Source organism: Arvicanthis niloticus, chromosome 15, assembly GCF_011762505.2.
Source record: "Arvicanthis niloticus isolate mArvNil1 chromosome 15, mArvNil1.pat.X, whole genome shotgun sequence".
NCBI classification, from domain to species: Eukaryota; Metazoa; Chordata; class Mammalia; order Rodentia; family Muridae; genus Arvicanthis; species Arvicanthis niloticus.
The window spans coordinates 66,836,860-66,855,467 of NC_047672.1; the positions used below are offsets into that span (position 1 = coordinate 66,836,860).

An 18,608-nucleotide genomic window follows, 5' to 3' on the forward strand; every position below is an offset into this window, starting at 1 on the left:
AAAATTTGTGAAAAAATTTACCTGCGATAGCACAGTGTTCTAATTCCTGAAGAAGACAATTGGAACACTGAGGCTTTAATAAAATGCCTTCAAATCCCTCTGTACATTTGCTTGTAATCGTCACTGTGTACCTTTGGTCGGAATGTGCTAGGGTAATTTCTACGTGTTTTGTTTCTACAGCAAGATCCTCCTCCTCCTAGTTTTGCCATTTTCAAATTAAAGATAACTGTTGTAGAGACAAAGATTTTCAAGCTACAGTCATATCAAAAGTGCGAGCCTAAGGCATGATTGCAATTCTAAATTGCCGTGAACGCAACCAGTGGCTTTTTGCTTCACACACTCAGCTCCAATGTGCTTTATTTTCAAGTTTGATTTTTCAAAACAAGAGCTTTAGAAGAGATAGTTTGCTTTTACCTTTCATTTTTGCCTGTGAGAATTTGCACTAACGATAATAAGTTTTCTGGTTGTACCATATGGTGGACTTTAGCTTTAGAAGGGTGGTAGCCGCTTTTCAATGCACATAGAGGTTTCATTAGATCTCAGAGTGACAGGGTTCACTCTGAGAGCTTCAGGCTTAATATGTCTATGGAGGACTGGAGAATGTTCATACAGGAGTTCCCTAGTCTAGCTGCCACACCTGGGCTAAGTGAATACTGAGTTAGACAAGTTTCTTCGACAGGTTCCTAGGACAATTCTACGGAAGCAGTACTGAAGACCGTGGTTGCACCAGTCGGAGGACTGAGAGAGTCTAGAAGCAGAGGGCTCTGTGTTCTATAAGAGCAGGCACCGTCAGATTTGCTGGCTTTGAGTCTGTTGAATGCCACTGCTGTAGTAGTCCCTTGCCACGTCCGTCATGAGTGGTCACTAGCCCATTTAAACACGGTCTTCTTTGTGCTTGCATTTAGGATGTGATGCTTGGTACTTGTTCTTTGGCTCATATACTGAACACGCAGCACGTTTCACTGCTGGTGATCAGAATAAGCTTAATGGTAAAAGGGCAGACTCCTGTAACTTAGCAACTTAGCATGGGTTCACACCCCACCCCACCCCCGGGGAAAGCCCACTGCAGGAACCCAGGAGCCCTATTGTCACCCAGGCTTTCCTTTCCTTTATTCCCCTTTGGGAAGGCCCTGAAATCTCCAAACATCCTGTTGGCCTCCTGGTGATCATTAATATCCCTGGGATCTGTAACTATGGAATTTATTTTGTTTTATAAATCTGGTTTTTGCCATCTTCTTGCACCTCACCTGACAGACATGCCGGCACTGAATCCTAAACTGAATCCGTAATGTCGCTGGTCAGATCTCTGTTAGAGGACTGACGTTGGAGTCTATCCTCTTTAACGCAGTGATGCTCAGCCTGTGGTTTGCAACCCACTTCAGGTCTGCATATCAGATATCCTGAATACCAGATATTTACAGTACGATTCATGGAAGTGGCCACATTATAGTTATGAAGTAGCAAAGAAATAATTTTATGGTTAGGGAGTTACAACAAAATGAGGAGCCGTATTAGAGGGTGTCAGTGTTAGGAAGGTTAAGAACCACTGCTCTGAAGAGAGAAACCAAGGCCTAAATGGGGAGGATTTAAATACAAATCATAAAACCACATGGTAGTAAGTCATAAGATAATATGCTAGATGCATATCGGCTTTAATACCTCTAGTTAAATGCTAATTGGTTAGCCAACCTAGATTCCATAGGTGCTAGAGACTCTCAGGCCAAAACAGTGGACACCAACCCAGTAGGCAGTATAGATTTTTACTTACTCCTGACTCCCAGCCCAGAAGGCCTTCGGGCAGCTGGCTGCTGCAAACCTGAACTTAGAAAGCATCTATCGCTCATTCACTACTTGTCTGTTTGTTTAGAGTCTTATGTAGCTCAAGATTGCCTTGAACTTGGTAGATATTGAAGAGTAGGCTTGAAGTCCTTGAAGACTTCAAGGACTCCTCCTCCTGCCTCAGCTTTCTGAGTGCCTGGATTATAGACTTGTGCCACCCTGCTTTGCTATGAGGAAACCCTACCCTTTCATATGGGCCAGCCTGAACACCTATATAACTTGCCCTACAGAATGATCTTTATTTCTTTGTTTGACACACTAGCCTAGCCCTACTTTGGAGGAAGTCATTCTCTTTTCCAACAAAGTTTGCTACGTAAATACTTTCAAAAACATAGTCTCTCTGACTCCATCACACAATAAAATCACATGGGAGGCCTGTATAGAAATATCTTCTGACATGGCAACTGAATTTGGAAGTGATTAAGAGAGTACTGACCAAACAGTTCAGAAACTCATAATCATAGTAAATATACTTTTTAATTTAAAAATATTTTGTGTATTTGAGTGTTTTCGACTCTCTCTCTCTCTCTCTCTCTCTCTCTCTCTCTCTCTCTGTGTGTGTGTGTGTGTGTGTGTGTGTGTGTGTGTGTGTTTGCTTTCTCATGCTTTCAGAGACCAGAAATTGGTGTTGGATCACTTGGGACAGGAGTTAGAAACAGTTGTGCACGGCCATGTGAATACTTGGCATCATACCTGGGCTGGTGCTCTTAGTCTCTGAACCTTCTCTCTGGTCCCACATATGATGTGTCGAATATCTTTATTTTAGTAAATATTTCCGATGGCTATTTTCTCTAAAAATGATTTTTTATAAAGCAGTTGAGGACTTCATAAACATCTGTTTAACCCCTATAATACAGTTAAGTTGCTATTTTAATTTTTGTTTTATGCTGTAGAAAATGGAGGTCGAAGGTATTAATTTAACTTGTAATTATTAATGCACCTACTAAGTTGATGAGGTGTTTTCATTGTTTTTATAGTTACTGACAGACAAGTTAGTCCAAATATGTAAAGAAGAAGTTACATAGTGATAAAATGGCCAACTCACAGCACTGAATTTGTTTGTGTACAATTTGCTGATGAGCAGAAGTTGGAAGGGCATTCATTGGCATTAACATTATAGGTTTAGTTCTTAGGCAAAGAATTGCTATTTGCTTTTTTTTGGATGTATTGTCTCCTCAAATAAATACTTTGACACTCTAGCTTAGCTGTGTAGAGGCCCAGAACAAGACTAAGGACTAGACTCTCTGAGGAGCTGACCTTGTTTCAATCTCTGTTGTATCTTGGTGAAATCCCACACTTTTTAAATGTTCATGTAACATTCAGTTAATTTAGCATTTTAAAAAATTAAACAATAGTGTATTTATCAGGAAATATGCTTGTCACATAGGAAGATACGTTTTGAGATAGAAGGTCATAGCAATATCTGGCATTTCAAAGTGTCATGGTAATAAATGATGGTGCTTTCCTGAACTTAGTTATCAATCTTGTTGAAGCCTTAAAGTCATTATGTCTACATATCCCACACACAGTGGTCATGGGCTTGCTCTCCCCCATACATGGCAAAAGATTTGGAAGATATACAGACATGGGAGAATTGTTACTTTTGTATGGGCGAAATTCATGGTCATTTAAGGGGGCACTGGGTCATAGTGAAAAGGTGTGATGTCATGGAGGACAGTGACTTTTGTTGGTTTCAGTCAAATAGTTTTCTATTTAGTGTTTCTGAAGGAGTGTCAATTACTAAATGACTATGATCTTAAAACACGCTGCACAAGAAGAGTTTTCTCAAGTCTCGATCTGAAGAGAAGGTGTACAGTGATCTTGAGTGACAGAACTAACCCACATATGCATCAGAATCTTTGGACAGGAGTGGGGCTGGCATCCCTGGTTAGGGGACCAAGGTGGTTAAACAGGCTCATCGGTGATTCTTTTCAGGTAGCCAAGCATGTATCTGATGTGAAAATTGTGTTCAGTATATCAATGGTGTTTTTTTTTTTTTTTTTTTTTTTTTTTTTTTGCTTTGTACCATGGAACAGAAGGAAGGTGATGCAGTCATCTGTTGTACATCATTTGCTTTCTTGCTGCTAAGAGGGGCTTTGCTTTTATCACCAGATGAAATCTCCTTTACCCTGGCTTCTGTTTTCCAAGTGTCTGCCAATTGTTCAGAGCTAATTACAACCCTGAGATTAGATTTGAAGCCTTGTGGTTAATTTCAAAAGCACTTACTGAGTATGACAGATAGAGGTTGAAATCTATACAACAGGATCCAGAAGCTCCTTCCAAAGTTTTGTTTTTTGTTTTAATTGCACAACTTAATTGCACTAAAAAGCCCTACCCCACTACCATCCTCCGAATCAAAGTCTGTGCACTTTCCTTCAGAAATTGGAAGTGTGTTCTTTCACCATAATCTGCTGTTTTCAAAAGCTTTTTTTAGGCCATTCAAATATGTGTCCTGATCCTATAAGAACCTTTTAATGAGAATTAGTAAAACCCATTAGAGTGATAATTAGATTGTCAATACAGGTACAACTCAGCAATTGCCAGCCCATATTGGGTATTAACTGTTTGAACATTAATCAAAATCTCGTAAAACGCATATTTTCCTGAATTAGTCTGTTCTTTATATCTGTTGCCCGTTATTAAAGAGAAGAATTCTTGATCTACACAGTCAAAGGCGTTGTTTTAGAACTTGTTTGAATGGATTCTCGAAGTCAACACTGCCTATTTAAATTTGAATATCAGCGGCCTTGGAATCTTAAATGAACAGCCCTGTACTGCCTCATATTTTGCTTTCAAAGCTCTTTAAAGAAATGCTTATGATTGATTGTTCTGAAAAGTTCTTTTGAAAAAAGATAGTCTAAAATTAATTCATAACCCAGGAAGCAGAATACATAGGAATTTAGAAAATACTATTTTTGTAAGAGGAGATATATTTGAATAAACCTGATTGGAATGATAGGACAGTGTCTTTTCAATATACTTCTACTTCTTTTATTTGACGTCCATGTCATATATCAGAATTCAGTGCTGGTGGAGAAGATGTAGATATGACCGTGTGAAGGCTGGGATGAATAGAACACCAAGGGAGCTGGCCTTTCTCTCATCTGATAAACTCCTTCCTGTCTGCTTGCTTGATTTTGCTCTGGTCCCTGCAGACCACCACATACCCAAAGCTTCTTCACTGTTAAGTGATAATCTGATTGCATTTGGAGGATGACTTTGTAAAGACAGCTCCTAAACTAGCTTAGTTTATGATATTTTTTGTTGCAATTTTGGTTTTCATTTAACCTGAAATGATAAATTTCTGTCATTGTTTTAGTGTTGTTCCAACAATGTCTTTATGTACACTATGGGTGTCTTATGACTTTTAATGGGATTATGGGAAACTAAAAACTGGCATTGTACAATGAGCTTGACCTTCTGGGCCTGAAGGTTTAGTGACCAGTCTGCTGTGTTAAACGTGAGTCTGAAAAACAATCATCTTTAAGGTGTTTTTGGTTTTTTATTTATTTTAATGTGCAAATCAATGGAGGTGAAAATCAATGTAAATTTTAAGTACATCATGCTGTATATATAAATGATTTTCTCATACATTTTGAATAAAGCCATTTAGGGGGCTCTCTCTGCTTTGTCATAATGTAAACAGAATTAAGCTTAACATTGCTTTTTAGGTATTGGAAGTGGAATTTTTAGAACCAGAGAATAGACTCAGGGACCCCAGATAGAGGAGGCTCAACAACCTGCCTGCCGCATGCCGAGTAAAGAGAGACAGTGCCTGGTGGTGAGAGTGGATAGAGAAGATGGTCTCAGTATGGCCCCATTGGGAAGAGAGCCGATAAAGGAGTCCAGGGACCCCAAGTTCATTTCCTGAGTACTGAGATGACTCTTGGTTTAAGTTAAGAAAGAAGTGGATCGAGGGACAAAGAAGTATGTGCAGCTAAGACAAACTGGTCAGATCAAGGTCTCATTGTTTGTTGTCTGTCTGTTTTATGGTTCTTCAAGGTCCCCCTGAAGAAGTTAGAACTATCCTTGCTTGAAGAGATCTAGCTGATTCTTAGGAAGGTGCCATTGCCGCTCTAGCTGTCTCCTTAAACTTCCCGTCATGGATAGTTGATCCCACTTGGATGAAGTGTGTTCTGCATGCTCAATGTTTGGACAGTGTTTGAACCCATGTCACAAGGGTGCTTACGAGTCACTAAGGTCTGCTTTTCCAGGAACACAACATCAACTCAGAGAGGTTAAGAATGCAAGGCCAAGCTAAACAGGACACAATGTAGTTGATGATAAGTACGAGGGGGGGGAGGTATCCTCCTTCAGTTGCTCTTGATGGTCCAGGTGCATTTTTGTTTAGTGTTCAATGTGGGTTTCATGTTTGCTTCCCCTCCATCCCAGCCCTTTTGATCTGTGTCAAATGAACCCACACAAGATACCCATAGCATGGTGTAGAAGATAGTTATATTATGTAGTACAGTGGAACACTGTCAAGCACTGAGGAAGCCATTGTGCTGGCCTACATTTAAGGCAGGCTTTATACCGTTTCTGGATTTTTATTTTTCATTTTTTGATCTTTCTCTAGAGTCCATCCTGATGCTGTATACATCATGCTGTATATATAAATGATTTTCTCATAGCCATCCTTCTTCCTTAACCTTTCAGAGTTCTCCTTTATACAATTTCCTGTCCCAGTGCTTATCAGGCCCAGGAGATGGAATGTTTATAGTGTCCTGGCATTTTACTAGAGAGACCATGGCTAAAAAATAGTAATAATGCAGCAGCTCCGTCCACCCTTCTGCAAAATCATAAATTTCCTTATATTATTAGGAGACTTTATTTTGTAATTTCTTTTCCCTAATTTATTTATTAATTAATATTATTTTTTGTAATTGAATTAGGTGGTTCTTGCAGATAAATATTGTAGATTACCAAGTAGTAGCACAAGGTGAAAGTCTGGATAAGCTTAGGACCTTCCAGCTGGTTTAGAATGTCATGTCTCCACTTAAGGCCAGAAAGCAGACTCTGGTCTCTTTCTTCTAGTCACTTATTGGGGTCCTAGAGTTTTAATTCCTGTTTTTACCAGCTTCTGATTATGAAGCAATGGTTTATGCCCTATAACTTCCAAGACTGGTAATACCAATTCCATAACTATGTTTTCCTTCTTTGTAAATAAACAGTTGTTATAGAATACACCCATATATCCAGCTGTAGAGATGGAAATCGGCTAACAGTAAAATATTCATATTTTATTAGATAGGGATTTTATTAGTCTAAGCGCAATTTCCCTATGGCATTCAGTGGTAGATTATTGGCTTTTGAAATGTCACTTGACTGGAACAGAAGTTAATTAGAGGCTTGCTAGTGTCTAGAAGGCATGTCAATTTCTATAAGTAATGACCTTCTGGTCTTTTGCCACTAGAAAGAGCAGTTAGGGAGTGTGCTAGTTATAACACATGCTATCTTAAAAGTCAGTATTTGGAACATTTATAAAACTCAATTAAAGTTTCATTTGTTTCTTTATGAAGAGAAATATAATAGTATATTTTTATGAGTTCCTAATTTTATAATTCAAGCAGGGAAATAAAATTTAGCAAATTTTCAAATTTTGTACTTCAGCTTTTTAAATATATTTTTTCATATATTTAACTTGCTATCATTAGGTTTCTAAAACTTTTCAGACTCTCACAATAAATGTCCTTTATGTTATTAAAATCTGTTTAAATTGTGTGTATATGTTCAGATATTTCATGACACATGTGAGGAAATAAAAGAACCAAAGAGTTGAATCTCTGCTACATCTATTATATTTGTATATTATATAAAATATATGATATATATTATATTTATATATTACATTGTCATTGGTAAGACCTATATAATAGCTTAGAAAAATGAACATATTGCCGTGTTAAACTTGAAGGATAGAAACCTACATGCTAATGTAAAGAGTGTCGAAAGGGATGTTTTGATTATTTGATGTAGACTTGCCTCATAGAAATTGCAAATACAAGCAAATATTACTTAGATAGTGTAACATAAATTTCAAAACCACTTCGTGACTAATATTTCCCCAAATCTATCCTGTTGTCTCTTTGTATGTGAATGTAATATATTTATATTCAAAATACATTTGCTGTTAAATCTGTGCTATAACTGCCCCTATACTTCAGCTTAAGCATACCTGAAGTCAATGAAGTGCGCTTACACCTCCTGATTACTTCATTATACTCCAAGGAGGTGAAAGGAAGCCATTTCCAAATATGTGGATTTGGAGGTGAAGTGAAAGCATTTCCATATGTGCGCATTCTGAGTTTACAGTCTTTAAAATCACCTTTCAAGCATCCAGGAATACGTTCAGCCAATAGGAAACATCTAGGAATACGTTCAGCCAATAGGAAACATCTAGGAATACGTTCAGCCAATAGGAAACATCCAGGAATACGTTCAGCCAATAGGAAACATCCAGGAATACGTTCAGCCAATAGGAAACATCTAGGAATACGTTCAGCCAATAGGAAACATCTAGGAATACGTTCAGCCAATAGGAAACATCTAGGAATACGTTCAGCCAATAGGAAATCCCAAACTTGTTATTACAAATGTGCCAATTTGTTGACCATATATATGTTTATCACCATCTTTTTCTTTCTACTGACTGAAATATTTGGTAGTGCTTACTAAGAAGAGGATTATACTCCAATCAGTATACTGTCTTCACTTCATTAAAACATTTTACAAAAAAAAAAAAAAAAAAAAAGTTGAAATGTACTTACTTGAAGGAAAGCACTCATTCCTGATTAAAAACAAAGAGAGGCAGGTCTACAGTGTATTTAAGAATAATAGATTATTTATTGCTGTAGCATCAACTTTACTAGGTTAGATTGGTAACTGGCTTATTACCTATGAATAATAAATAAATGTTGTGTGTTGATTTTTATGCCCCATAATTATTTATAATAGTGAAATGACAGGTAGTGTATTATAGTATGATTTTATGTTTCTGTAGCCCTGGTCATGTGCATCTAAGATTTCCCATTTCTTTTTCAGCGCCTGGCTATGGAAGCAGAGAAGGTTCAAGCAGCCCACCAATGGAGGGAAGACTTTGCAGTAAGGATCTTTTTACCTTTTAAAAATCACTTCATTTAAATCAATCAGTATTTTTGTTTGCATAGTTGGGGTCACATTGCAATATATTCAGTGATGGAGTTTTACAGTGTTATAAGAATTTGACCCCAAACTGCCAAAATCTATTCTATTCTTTTGTGAATTACCAGGACCAATTAAGTTGGTTGGAATATTCATGTTCATGTTTATGTACAAGAAAAGAAAGAAAAATACATTCACATATTCTTACATTCTTTTTTGATATTATATTTACATTTCAGATTTTATCCCCTTACCCCATTCCCCCCACCACCCAGGAACCCCCTATCCCATCCCCACTTCTCCTGCTTCTATGAGGATGTGCCCCCACCTACCCCTCCACTCCTACCTCCTCCTCCCTCGAGTGCCCCCCCCCCTCGGTGTTCAACCTTTATGGGACCAAGGATTTCCTCTCCCACCTATGCCCAACAAGGCCATCCTCCCCTACATATACAGATGGAGTCATGAGTCCCTCCCTATGTGCTACCAGGTACAGGTTTAGACCCTGGGAGCTCTGGTTGGTTGGTATTGTTGCTCTTCTTATGTGGCCACAAACCCTTTCAGCTCCTTCAGTCTTCTCTCTAACTCCTCCATTGGCAACCCCTTGATCAGATCAATGGTTAGCTGTGAGCATCCACCTCTGAATATGTCAGGCTCTGGCAGACCTCTAAGGAGACAGCTATATCAGGCTCTTGTCAGCATGCATTTCCTGACATCCACATCAGCATCTACCTTTGGTGACTGCACATGGGATGGATACCCAGGTGGTATGGTCTCCCAACAGCCCCTCCTTCAGTTTCTGTCCCACACTTTGTCTCCATATTTGCTCTTTTGAAAATCTTGTTACTCCTTCTAAGTTGGACCGAGACACCCACACTTGGTCATCCTTCTTCATGAGCTTCATGTGGTCTGTGAGTTGAATCTTGGCTAGTTCAAGCTTTTGGGCTGATATCCACTTGTCAGTGAGTAAATATCATGTGTGTTCTTATAGGCGTTTGAAAATATATTGAACCATGCTCTCTGAATAATCTTCATGTTATTTTGAAAACCCATTTGCACATAAATGGCTTATAAGAAGAGACATGTATGTTGTAATTGTGTTGATGTATGAAGTGACTGAAGTACATATGCAAGTATTAGGCTCTTATAGTTTGTTTCTGTTTTGCTGGAAGCATTCCTCCTTCTCTGGACTATGGCTGGACATGCCAGCCGCCTTTGGATCTCATTTATTTATTTATTTAATAAGCTGGTCCGTGTTCTAAGGCACATTGGTTAATTACCCAACATTGCAGAAACCCTCCCTGTAATGATGAACTTTTCATTACCCATCTAATATAACAGCCAGTGAAAGAAGGAGTAGATCTCAGATTGTCACCTAAGGTTTTTTCTGTAACACATTTCATGCCTAAATTTATAATGGGGATGTTTTCAGTCTCTAATTGCTGATAAACACTAGACAACTCATTTTTGACCTGTAACCTTCCCCCAGCCCACTGATGCTATTTCAATAAGGACTAGGATGTGAAAAATCTGTTAATGATACTTTCTGTGATCTTATTTTAAAAGGTTTAAAATTCAGATACGTGTGCATCACTAGGGCTAGAAAGGCATGTCAACACTGTGTGTTCATTTCTTCCCTTTTTCATTTTATATGGAAGGAAACTAATTTAAATAACATGATGATATTTTTATGAGCTTCCTTGCTTGACATTTCTGATCCTTCTTATTTATTTACTAACTTGTATCAAACAATCTATTAAGTAGTAACCCTATTTAACTGCTTTTCTCAGTGAATTGATCATATTGACTGGATTTTGTGGTCTTCTTAGATAATATATTTACCCATGGTTGTTTGTCATGATTAGGTTAATAAAGGTCAGAGTGTCACCAGTAATATTATGAAAAAAATGCTGAACAAGTAAAAATCATAAGCACCTTGACCACTGACAAACATGAGCTTTTGGAATGAGGGGGCTAGCATGAAGTTAATATCTGTGAGAAAAGAAGTGATCTTAAAATTGTGTTTCTGGAATATAGTCTAAAGACAAGGAACCCAAGCCAATATCCTTGGTGATTTTTATGGATGGAAAGTTTTCTTACTGTTTCTTCTTCATTTAAAGGTGACATGTGACGTACCATGAGCATAGAACTAGGTTGTTTAGTGCCGTTGCTGGTGTTTGAATCTTTGTTAGTTAGCAGAACTCCAAGGATAATCTGCTTGTCACCGTCATCCTCTGGAATTTAGACACCAAACATTTCCTCTTTTGGAAAATTTTTTATATTTTATTAAATCATTTAGTATTTTAGGTCCTTGTTAAAAAAATAAAGAATCGGCATAGGCTTAACCTAATCCTTTCTTTTCCATTGTTGTTGTATTTAGTCAGTATTTGTTTTTTTAGACAGATTTCTTTCCCAGATATGTTGTGAACTGTTGGACACTGGACTCATTAATGCTAAGTCATCATTTTAGCAATGCTTTTTATTTCTCTTTAGAAAAGTAATATGTGACCATGAATTAGCACAAAACATTCAATATGTTACCTGGTGCATACTTCATGCATGGATAATATCACCAGTTGGAAGTAGCTGAAACATTTTGCTTATTTTACTCATTTCCACCATGACACACACCAGTTGAATGATGGAGTTGCCAACAATTTTATGTCACACTCTTCTTTGTGAGATGTCAATTTTTCATAGATAGAATTGCTACTTCTATTATGTACCATAGTTACTGTGACTGGGAGGAAACACTGTTAAAAAATTGTATTCAGGATAAGAAACATGTTCAGCGTGATACAAAAGCCATTACTACATTTTAAATGGATAAATTGTTTGCCCAAGGAATAAATGTTCTTATCAAATAGTACACACTATGTGGATAATTCTTGAACAAACTCTTATTTTTAAGTTCCCATTGAGTTATTGTGCATTTGGGATGTATTTATACTGTATTATCATTAAAAGAGACTCATAAAGGGAACACAAGTCACATCCTATAGATTCATTTTTCCACTTCACAGAGGGCAGTACCTCCTGTTCTCAGGCCACCCTTCTGTTGATGTTTGCATGCTTGAGAGTTGGTGTACGTCTCACCCTTACATTTTAACCGAGAGTCTACACAGCAGCCTCCTCTTTTGGAGACCATGATGTGACAGAACATTAAAACTGTGAGGATATCTATGCCTGGAGAATACAACCTGAACTATACTTGCTAAAGTTTTAGATTCCAAGGATTTAAAAGCAGTGAAGTGGAGCACTCTCATGTCATCTTTTTTTCTGAAAAGTAGATCGTTCTATAATTTATAGATATATGCAGCTGAATCAATCCTTTTACTTGAGAATAACATTCACACTGGTTGGTGATTAAACATAATCATCAGGAGATCTCTGTTTTGACAAAACACCCAATACAGTTGCAAGTTTTGTCAGTGTTCTAAGCAAACACTTGAGAATGTTTAACTTGGATTTAAATATAACATTCGAAAATCTCCTCCTTTTCCACTTTGTAATTCTTCTATTATTTAATGCGTGTGAATATCTTCACCAGTGAAGTAGATACTTAGTAATTTAACACTAAGGCGATTTAGAAGGCAGAAAGAGTTTCCTAAAAGCTGCATTAACATTTCAAAAGGAAATATAATATTCTGCTTCTTCCCTCAAGCATATGTTGGCAAGTTTCATTAATATTACTAAGGCAAAACTTGATTAACATCCCCTGCTGTGTAAAATAGAGAAATCATATAAACAGCAAGAACAAAAGGCAGACCAGTAAATGCTGGCAACAGGAAGGGGCTCCTGTAATTCACACTCTCCCTCAGAGCCATTTCATCCCCACATGAATACACAATCCAGGGACCAACTGGCTAGCCAGATCTGTTGTTTGGCAAGTGCTGCTAATAACTAGGGAGGGAACAAAGGGCACACACTCTAACTAGATTAAAATTTATGTGGTCCTGCATTTACAAGTTCAAACCAATATTTGTAAATAAGCTACATCATCCAGCTGCATCTGGCAGGTCTCCATGCAACTTATGGGTGTTAAAGGAGGCATATCATGTCACTTAAAGATGGACAAATCATTTGATTAAGGGCAGATAGGTGGGGATGGGGAGTACAAGCTTGGTAAACTAATTGTTCCGCATGAAATAGTTTCTATTATTTCCACTAAACAGACCTTTTCCAATTGCATCTGAGATCTCATTTGATTGCATTGCAACGGCTGGTTAACTAAAGCAATTTTGTTTCCAACTAAGCCTGCAGTATTAATTGTACTTACACATGTATAAACATAAGGGGTTCCTAATTTGTATTTTAATAACTAGGATCTTTATGTATGGCTTATAAGTGCCAGCTTGTTACTGTGTAGGCTGAGTGGAGATGTCTACAAATTGGCCAGTAAATAAAATATTCGTCGAACCATTAGATTCTGCTGCATGGCGAAAATAAATTAGAAGAGGAAATTTTTTTTCTGGTGGAGTTGAATGTTATTGAGTCAATCAGGCTAATTTAGTACTCCAATGTAACTTTAATTATGTAATTGTCAGAAGCATTTTACTAAGCCATATATTGAGTTGCTCCTTTAACGTTATAACATTCAAAAATTTGTGTTTGTGTGAGTAAATAGGCATTCTGTATTATTTCATCTGTCCCAATTTATTTCGTGGAATTACATCATCCATGTCAATGATAGAACGGATGATTAGATCAATGAGAAAACACACTGTGCTTATTTTGATTTTAATGCATAGAGACAAACAGCATTCTCTGTGTCAACTTGCTGTACATGCTGGATATGAAAAGAAAAATTTTTGTATCTCAAAATGGGAGGATGGTTTGCTGTCTTCATAAGTGAGTAAGTGAGTTTGATGGATCATCAAAATAATTCCAGCCTGGGATTCAGTTTAGTTTATGGTAATTCTCCCCTCTGGTTGTCTAGATTGCATATTTAATTTTTGATTGCATCATTTGCTATATACAAAACCTTTTGTAATTCGATGCTTCTTAAGAATCTGCCCCATCGTAAAAATCGATTTTAAAAGAGCTAGAATTGAGTATCAGTGTCCCTAACATCATGAAAGGAAACTATTGAATGAAAAGGACGTAGACTAACTTTTGGTGCTTTAATCTAAGCATCTGTGCTTGTGATGAAAGTATAAGACAGCAAAGAAGTTTGTGAAAACTTGGGTTTTAAATTGTTGCTTTGCCTGGGCAATGGCTTCTATCTTGATTCTTACATTGAAAAGGAAAAGCAGTACCTTTAAATACTTATTATCTGGCCAAAAATACTGCTTTTGTCCTTTATAACATTTCTGGGTGTTCCCTCTGACCGCAATTTTGTTACTTCCATTAAAGTCCAATTTAGAACACAGCGAACAGTCTTCATTAAGACACTGCTACCGCGGCATGACCCATGACAATAAAAATTCAGTTATTTCAGGGGTTGTGTAAGAAGAGTCTTTTTTCCCCCTTTCTGTCCACTCAAGAAAATGGTGAGAAGTTAGAAAGCTGTACCTCACAGAGGATTGGTACAGGACGCCTGGGCTCTGTGCTGTTTATGATCGTGCTGCTGGCTCCATGTTCTGAGATTGAGATTATGGAAATAAGTCACTGATATTTCTTAAATTGCTGCCAGTGTTTAAAAGTTCCAGCCACAGGGAGTGCACAGAATCATCCTCATTGATATTTAAGGAGTCAATTACTTCAACCTGGTAGTGCCAAAAATTACAGCTGTCAAACGAGAATCTTTAAATTAGATATTTTATTACATATAAACTACAATATAAACTACATTTTCTTATTTTTTGTGAATTACTTATTTGTTTGGAATTGAAGATTTACTATATTAAATTTTGGACCAAAGAGAAAAAGACGAGGAACATGTACGAACATTTTAAATGGCTACAAATTACATATAATACATAATCAAAAGAATTACCTCCAAAACCTTTATTTTTTTTTCACTGCATTGATTAAAAGCCTTCATCTAGGGATTGGAGATATGCTTCAGTGCATAAACCATTTGTCAATGCAAACACAAAGACCTCCATATAGATTGTACACACTCAGGCCATGTTAGGCCTGTGGGGCAGCTGTTTGTCATGCTGGCCTTCAGAAGGCTGAATCAAAGGATTCACAGGTCAGGAAGTAAGGCAAACTAGCTTTACAAGCAAACTCTGAGGTAAGCTGAGACATCTTGCCTCAGTGAATAAGGAGTAAGTAATCAAGTAGGACTCTGGATTGTAGCTTTGGGTGGTCATAGGTCTGCCCATGTGAGTACCAGTACACATACATGGACCTGCACAGTTCAGACACACATGCACACATATACAGACTCATGAACAAAAAGTCATCAATGATTCCATTCAGAGTATACTTGGTGTTTTGTGGTCTGGCCTAAATAATATTTTTTAAGTTTACTATTGTAGTACCAGTCTAATGGTCGATTCACGTGGGATAAACATCCCAGAGTAAATCATTGATATTCACCCTTTTCCATTTTTTATTGGTTATTTTACTTATTTACATTTTAAATTCCCCTTCCCAGTTTCCCCTCCACAAACCATCTATCCCCCCTTCCCCCTACCTCTTTGAGAGTGCTCCCCCACCTGCCCACCCAACTCCTGCCTCAGTGCCTTAGCATTCCCCTACCCTGGGGACCTCCACAGGCCCAGGGGGCTCCCCTCCCAGTGATGCCTCATAAGGCAATCCTCTGCTACTTAAAAGGATATTGTTTCATTACTCTCAGACCTTTGCTCATTCCTGAAATTCCCGTATGCTTTTGATTGAGCAATATTAGATTTGCTATTCTATAGGATTTCCTAATTCTTCTATGTTTTTCAATGCATATTTTTTCACCACATTTTTTTTTACTACTAAAATATAAACTTCCAGGGCTGAGAAGGCTGGCTAATGCAATAATACAGAGGTAGTCTAGTGCAATGCATGACAGATGATATCCTGCATATTTTTGTATTAAAAACTAATAACTTGCAGTATTGGGATATCTGTTTTTACTTGTAAACTTTACTGTCAATATTACTGAAGAGATTATGAAAAATTTTGTTGAACTGCACGTTTATATGCTGGGATATATTTATTTACCCACAGCTGTTATGAAGCACTGGGCTTAGAGTTACACAGATCTACATAACTTTTGCATCAGACACTAACTTGCTCTGCAGTTTTGGCAATATAATATTCTCTTGAAATATCTATTTCTTTATAATCTCGGCTCTTTTGTGCTCATCAATACAACTGTGTCCTGGAGCCATTCCATCATTGCCCCTCTGCTCCTATGATCTATATGTGTCTCCCATAGAAGATATTTCAAGAAACTCCAAGTTAGTCTGAGATGATCTCAAGTAGGTCAGCACAATCCTTTAAAGGGAATTAACCCCCTGTTAAGCACTTGCCAGCCTCCACTCCTGACATGGCTACTTGCCTCATTGAAATTTCTTTAAGCTGGAGACAAAGTGAACACTATGTAGACATAGGCTCGAATGACACTCTTCCAAACCCTGACTAGTTTCAGTGAATACCGATTGCAAGTCGGTACTTAGTCCATGTCACAAAGAACCTGAAGGAAACGACTCATTCATACTTACTGAAGCCTTCTCTCTATGAGAGAAGACATGTTTTGCAAGTAGCCTTTTTCTTTCACTTCCTCCTCATCCTTCCCATGCCCTTTGGTCTTGTGGGGATATCCATCTCCTCCATATGAGACAATTATGTGACTTTCAAGAAGTGAATGCATCAAAAGAAATTTTCTCAGCTCTTAGCCTATGTTATCATATTTGGGCTAACTATTGAGGCCCCTCTTGTAGCTGTAGCTTCCAAAATGTGTTATAAATTAAGTTAGCCAAGTTGTGTTCATATGCCTAGCATCTTGAAATACTTCGAAGGTATAGTTGTAAGTTAGGAACATCTTCTCCTTCATGACCTAGGAAGTAGGAGAACACACCCACTCATTTACTGGAGCTCTTTAAGGACTGAGTTCTGGAACAATAACTCTATTCCCAGAGATAATTTTGTATTGAGAATAAATAACATTAGATGCTGGAATGGATTCAATTTAGTGGAATTAAAGATATGTTAATGGCTTTGCTAATATTGCTGTGGGAAAGAGAGGCTATTCCAGGAGTTAAACACGTGATCTGAAACCTGTCTCCCCGAAGGGTTGATGCTACCAGGAAACATGGAGCCAAGCATGAATTTCAGGCCGTTTGTGCAGACTCTGGGGTAGGGTGTGAGTGTGACCCTTTTGGACATTGGATGCTGCCTAGAAGAGTGGATGATGATGACTGAGGACTTAGTAAATTGTTTTAAGTAGAACCATACTGTCCAGCATAATGGAACGATACTAAAAATAATTCAGTTGGTGCTGAGTAGACAAAGCAAACAAAAATTCACCCCAAAAGATTTCTCTAAACAGACATTTAGGGATATCCTGCTTAGATTTATAATTTGAGAAAAAAAAAAAACTATGTGATAGTTTGATATGGTGCACTTCTATAATTTTTTTGAGGTAAAAAACTAAGCTTTGTTGATGGAGTTGAAGAAATGATAATACTTTTATAGAAATTTAGGTGAGTGACCAACTGTTCCCATCAAAGTAGACTCTTTTAAAGTTCATTCTCATCAATTTATTGCAATCCTTTAACCATAGGATACCACCAGCCTGATTTGTGCATATATTCCTATCTTTCAGTGAGCTTTTATGTTTCTCTCTTTGATGCTTTTGCCACATATTTCTCTTGTGATGCACACAAAACCACGATAGGGTCCTGGTACTGCTTAATAAACACAATGAAGAAATTGTCATGAAAGCTTATTTGTTTTGGTTAAACCAGTGTACCTGCACATTTTTCCGGTCTGTATATTTTACAGATCTTATCACGTTGCTATGATGTATTTGTGTTGTTAAGATTTTCCACGTTTTCTGTAACCATAATCACCAAAGGGTTTCATTCTGGATCTATAGTTTGTCAATAGTTCCCGCAGGTTTTACTAGAAAGAATGAAGAGATAGATCTTCACTCAGAGACCCTAGAATCTGGCCTGGGAATATGTCTTCAAACTGTCATAAATAACATGCTCCACCTGGAAATATTTTGTTAGATTTTATTAGTTACAGAACAGAGGACTCAATAAGTTAAGGCAGGCTCCCACTCTCTCTTCAAACATGTAGGTGAGACAGCAGGTAGGCAGGTTACAGCTAAGCAGAAAAAAACGACTGTAGGTTCCAGTTGCCTTCTGATACATTCTTACCTTGGCAGCTGGTAGAGGACAGTAATCTTCAAAGTTAGTAAATTCTAAAGATTTGATCTGAAAGTTCAATGAATGCTAGGTCAGATGTAGGAGTGGACAATAAAAAACTGTCAGGGGAACTACAGACTGTCTACAGTAGCTTAGCTCTGGGTCTGCCAGTTGCCAGCTCTCTATGGTCAATGAGGGCTATCAATCACTTGAACTTTCAGTTCTTCAACACAGATATTGTTAGCATTCTGCCTAAACTCCACCCCCACAGTTACCTGGCAACAGCCAGGTAGGCCTAGCCCACTATAAAAAGGGCTGCTTGCTCTCTCCTCTCTCCTCTCTCTTGATCTCCTGCTCTCCTTCCTTCTTGCTCCC

The 18,608-nt window shown here is 37.7% G+C and overlaps 1 protein-coding gene across 6 annotated transcripts in view; it reads left to right on the plus strand.

Moving 5' to 3' along the window:
* The window catches only part of Cacna2d1 (calcium voltage-gated channel auxiliary subunit alpha2delta 1), a 395,918-nt gene that overhangs the window by 199,653 nt on the left and 177,657 nt on the right, over positions 1–18,608 (plus strand). For all 6 annotated transcript variants that reach the window (XM_034518854.2, XM_034518855.2, XM_034518856.2 and 3 more), the window contains exon 4: positions 8,881–8,940. In XM_034518854.2, coding sequence (XP_034374745.1) covers positions 8,881–8,940 — 60 coding nt within the window. The remainder of the gene's footprint in view (positions 1–8,880; positions 8,941–18,608) is intronic.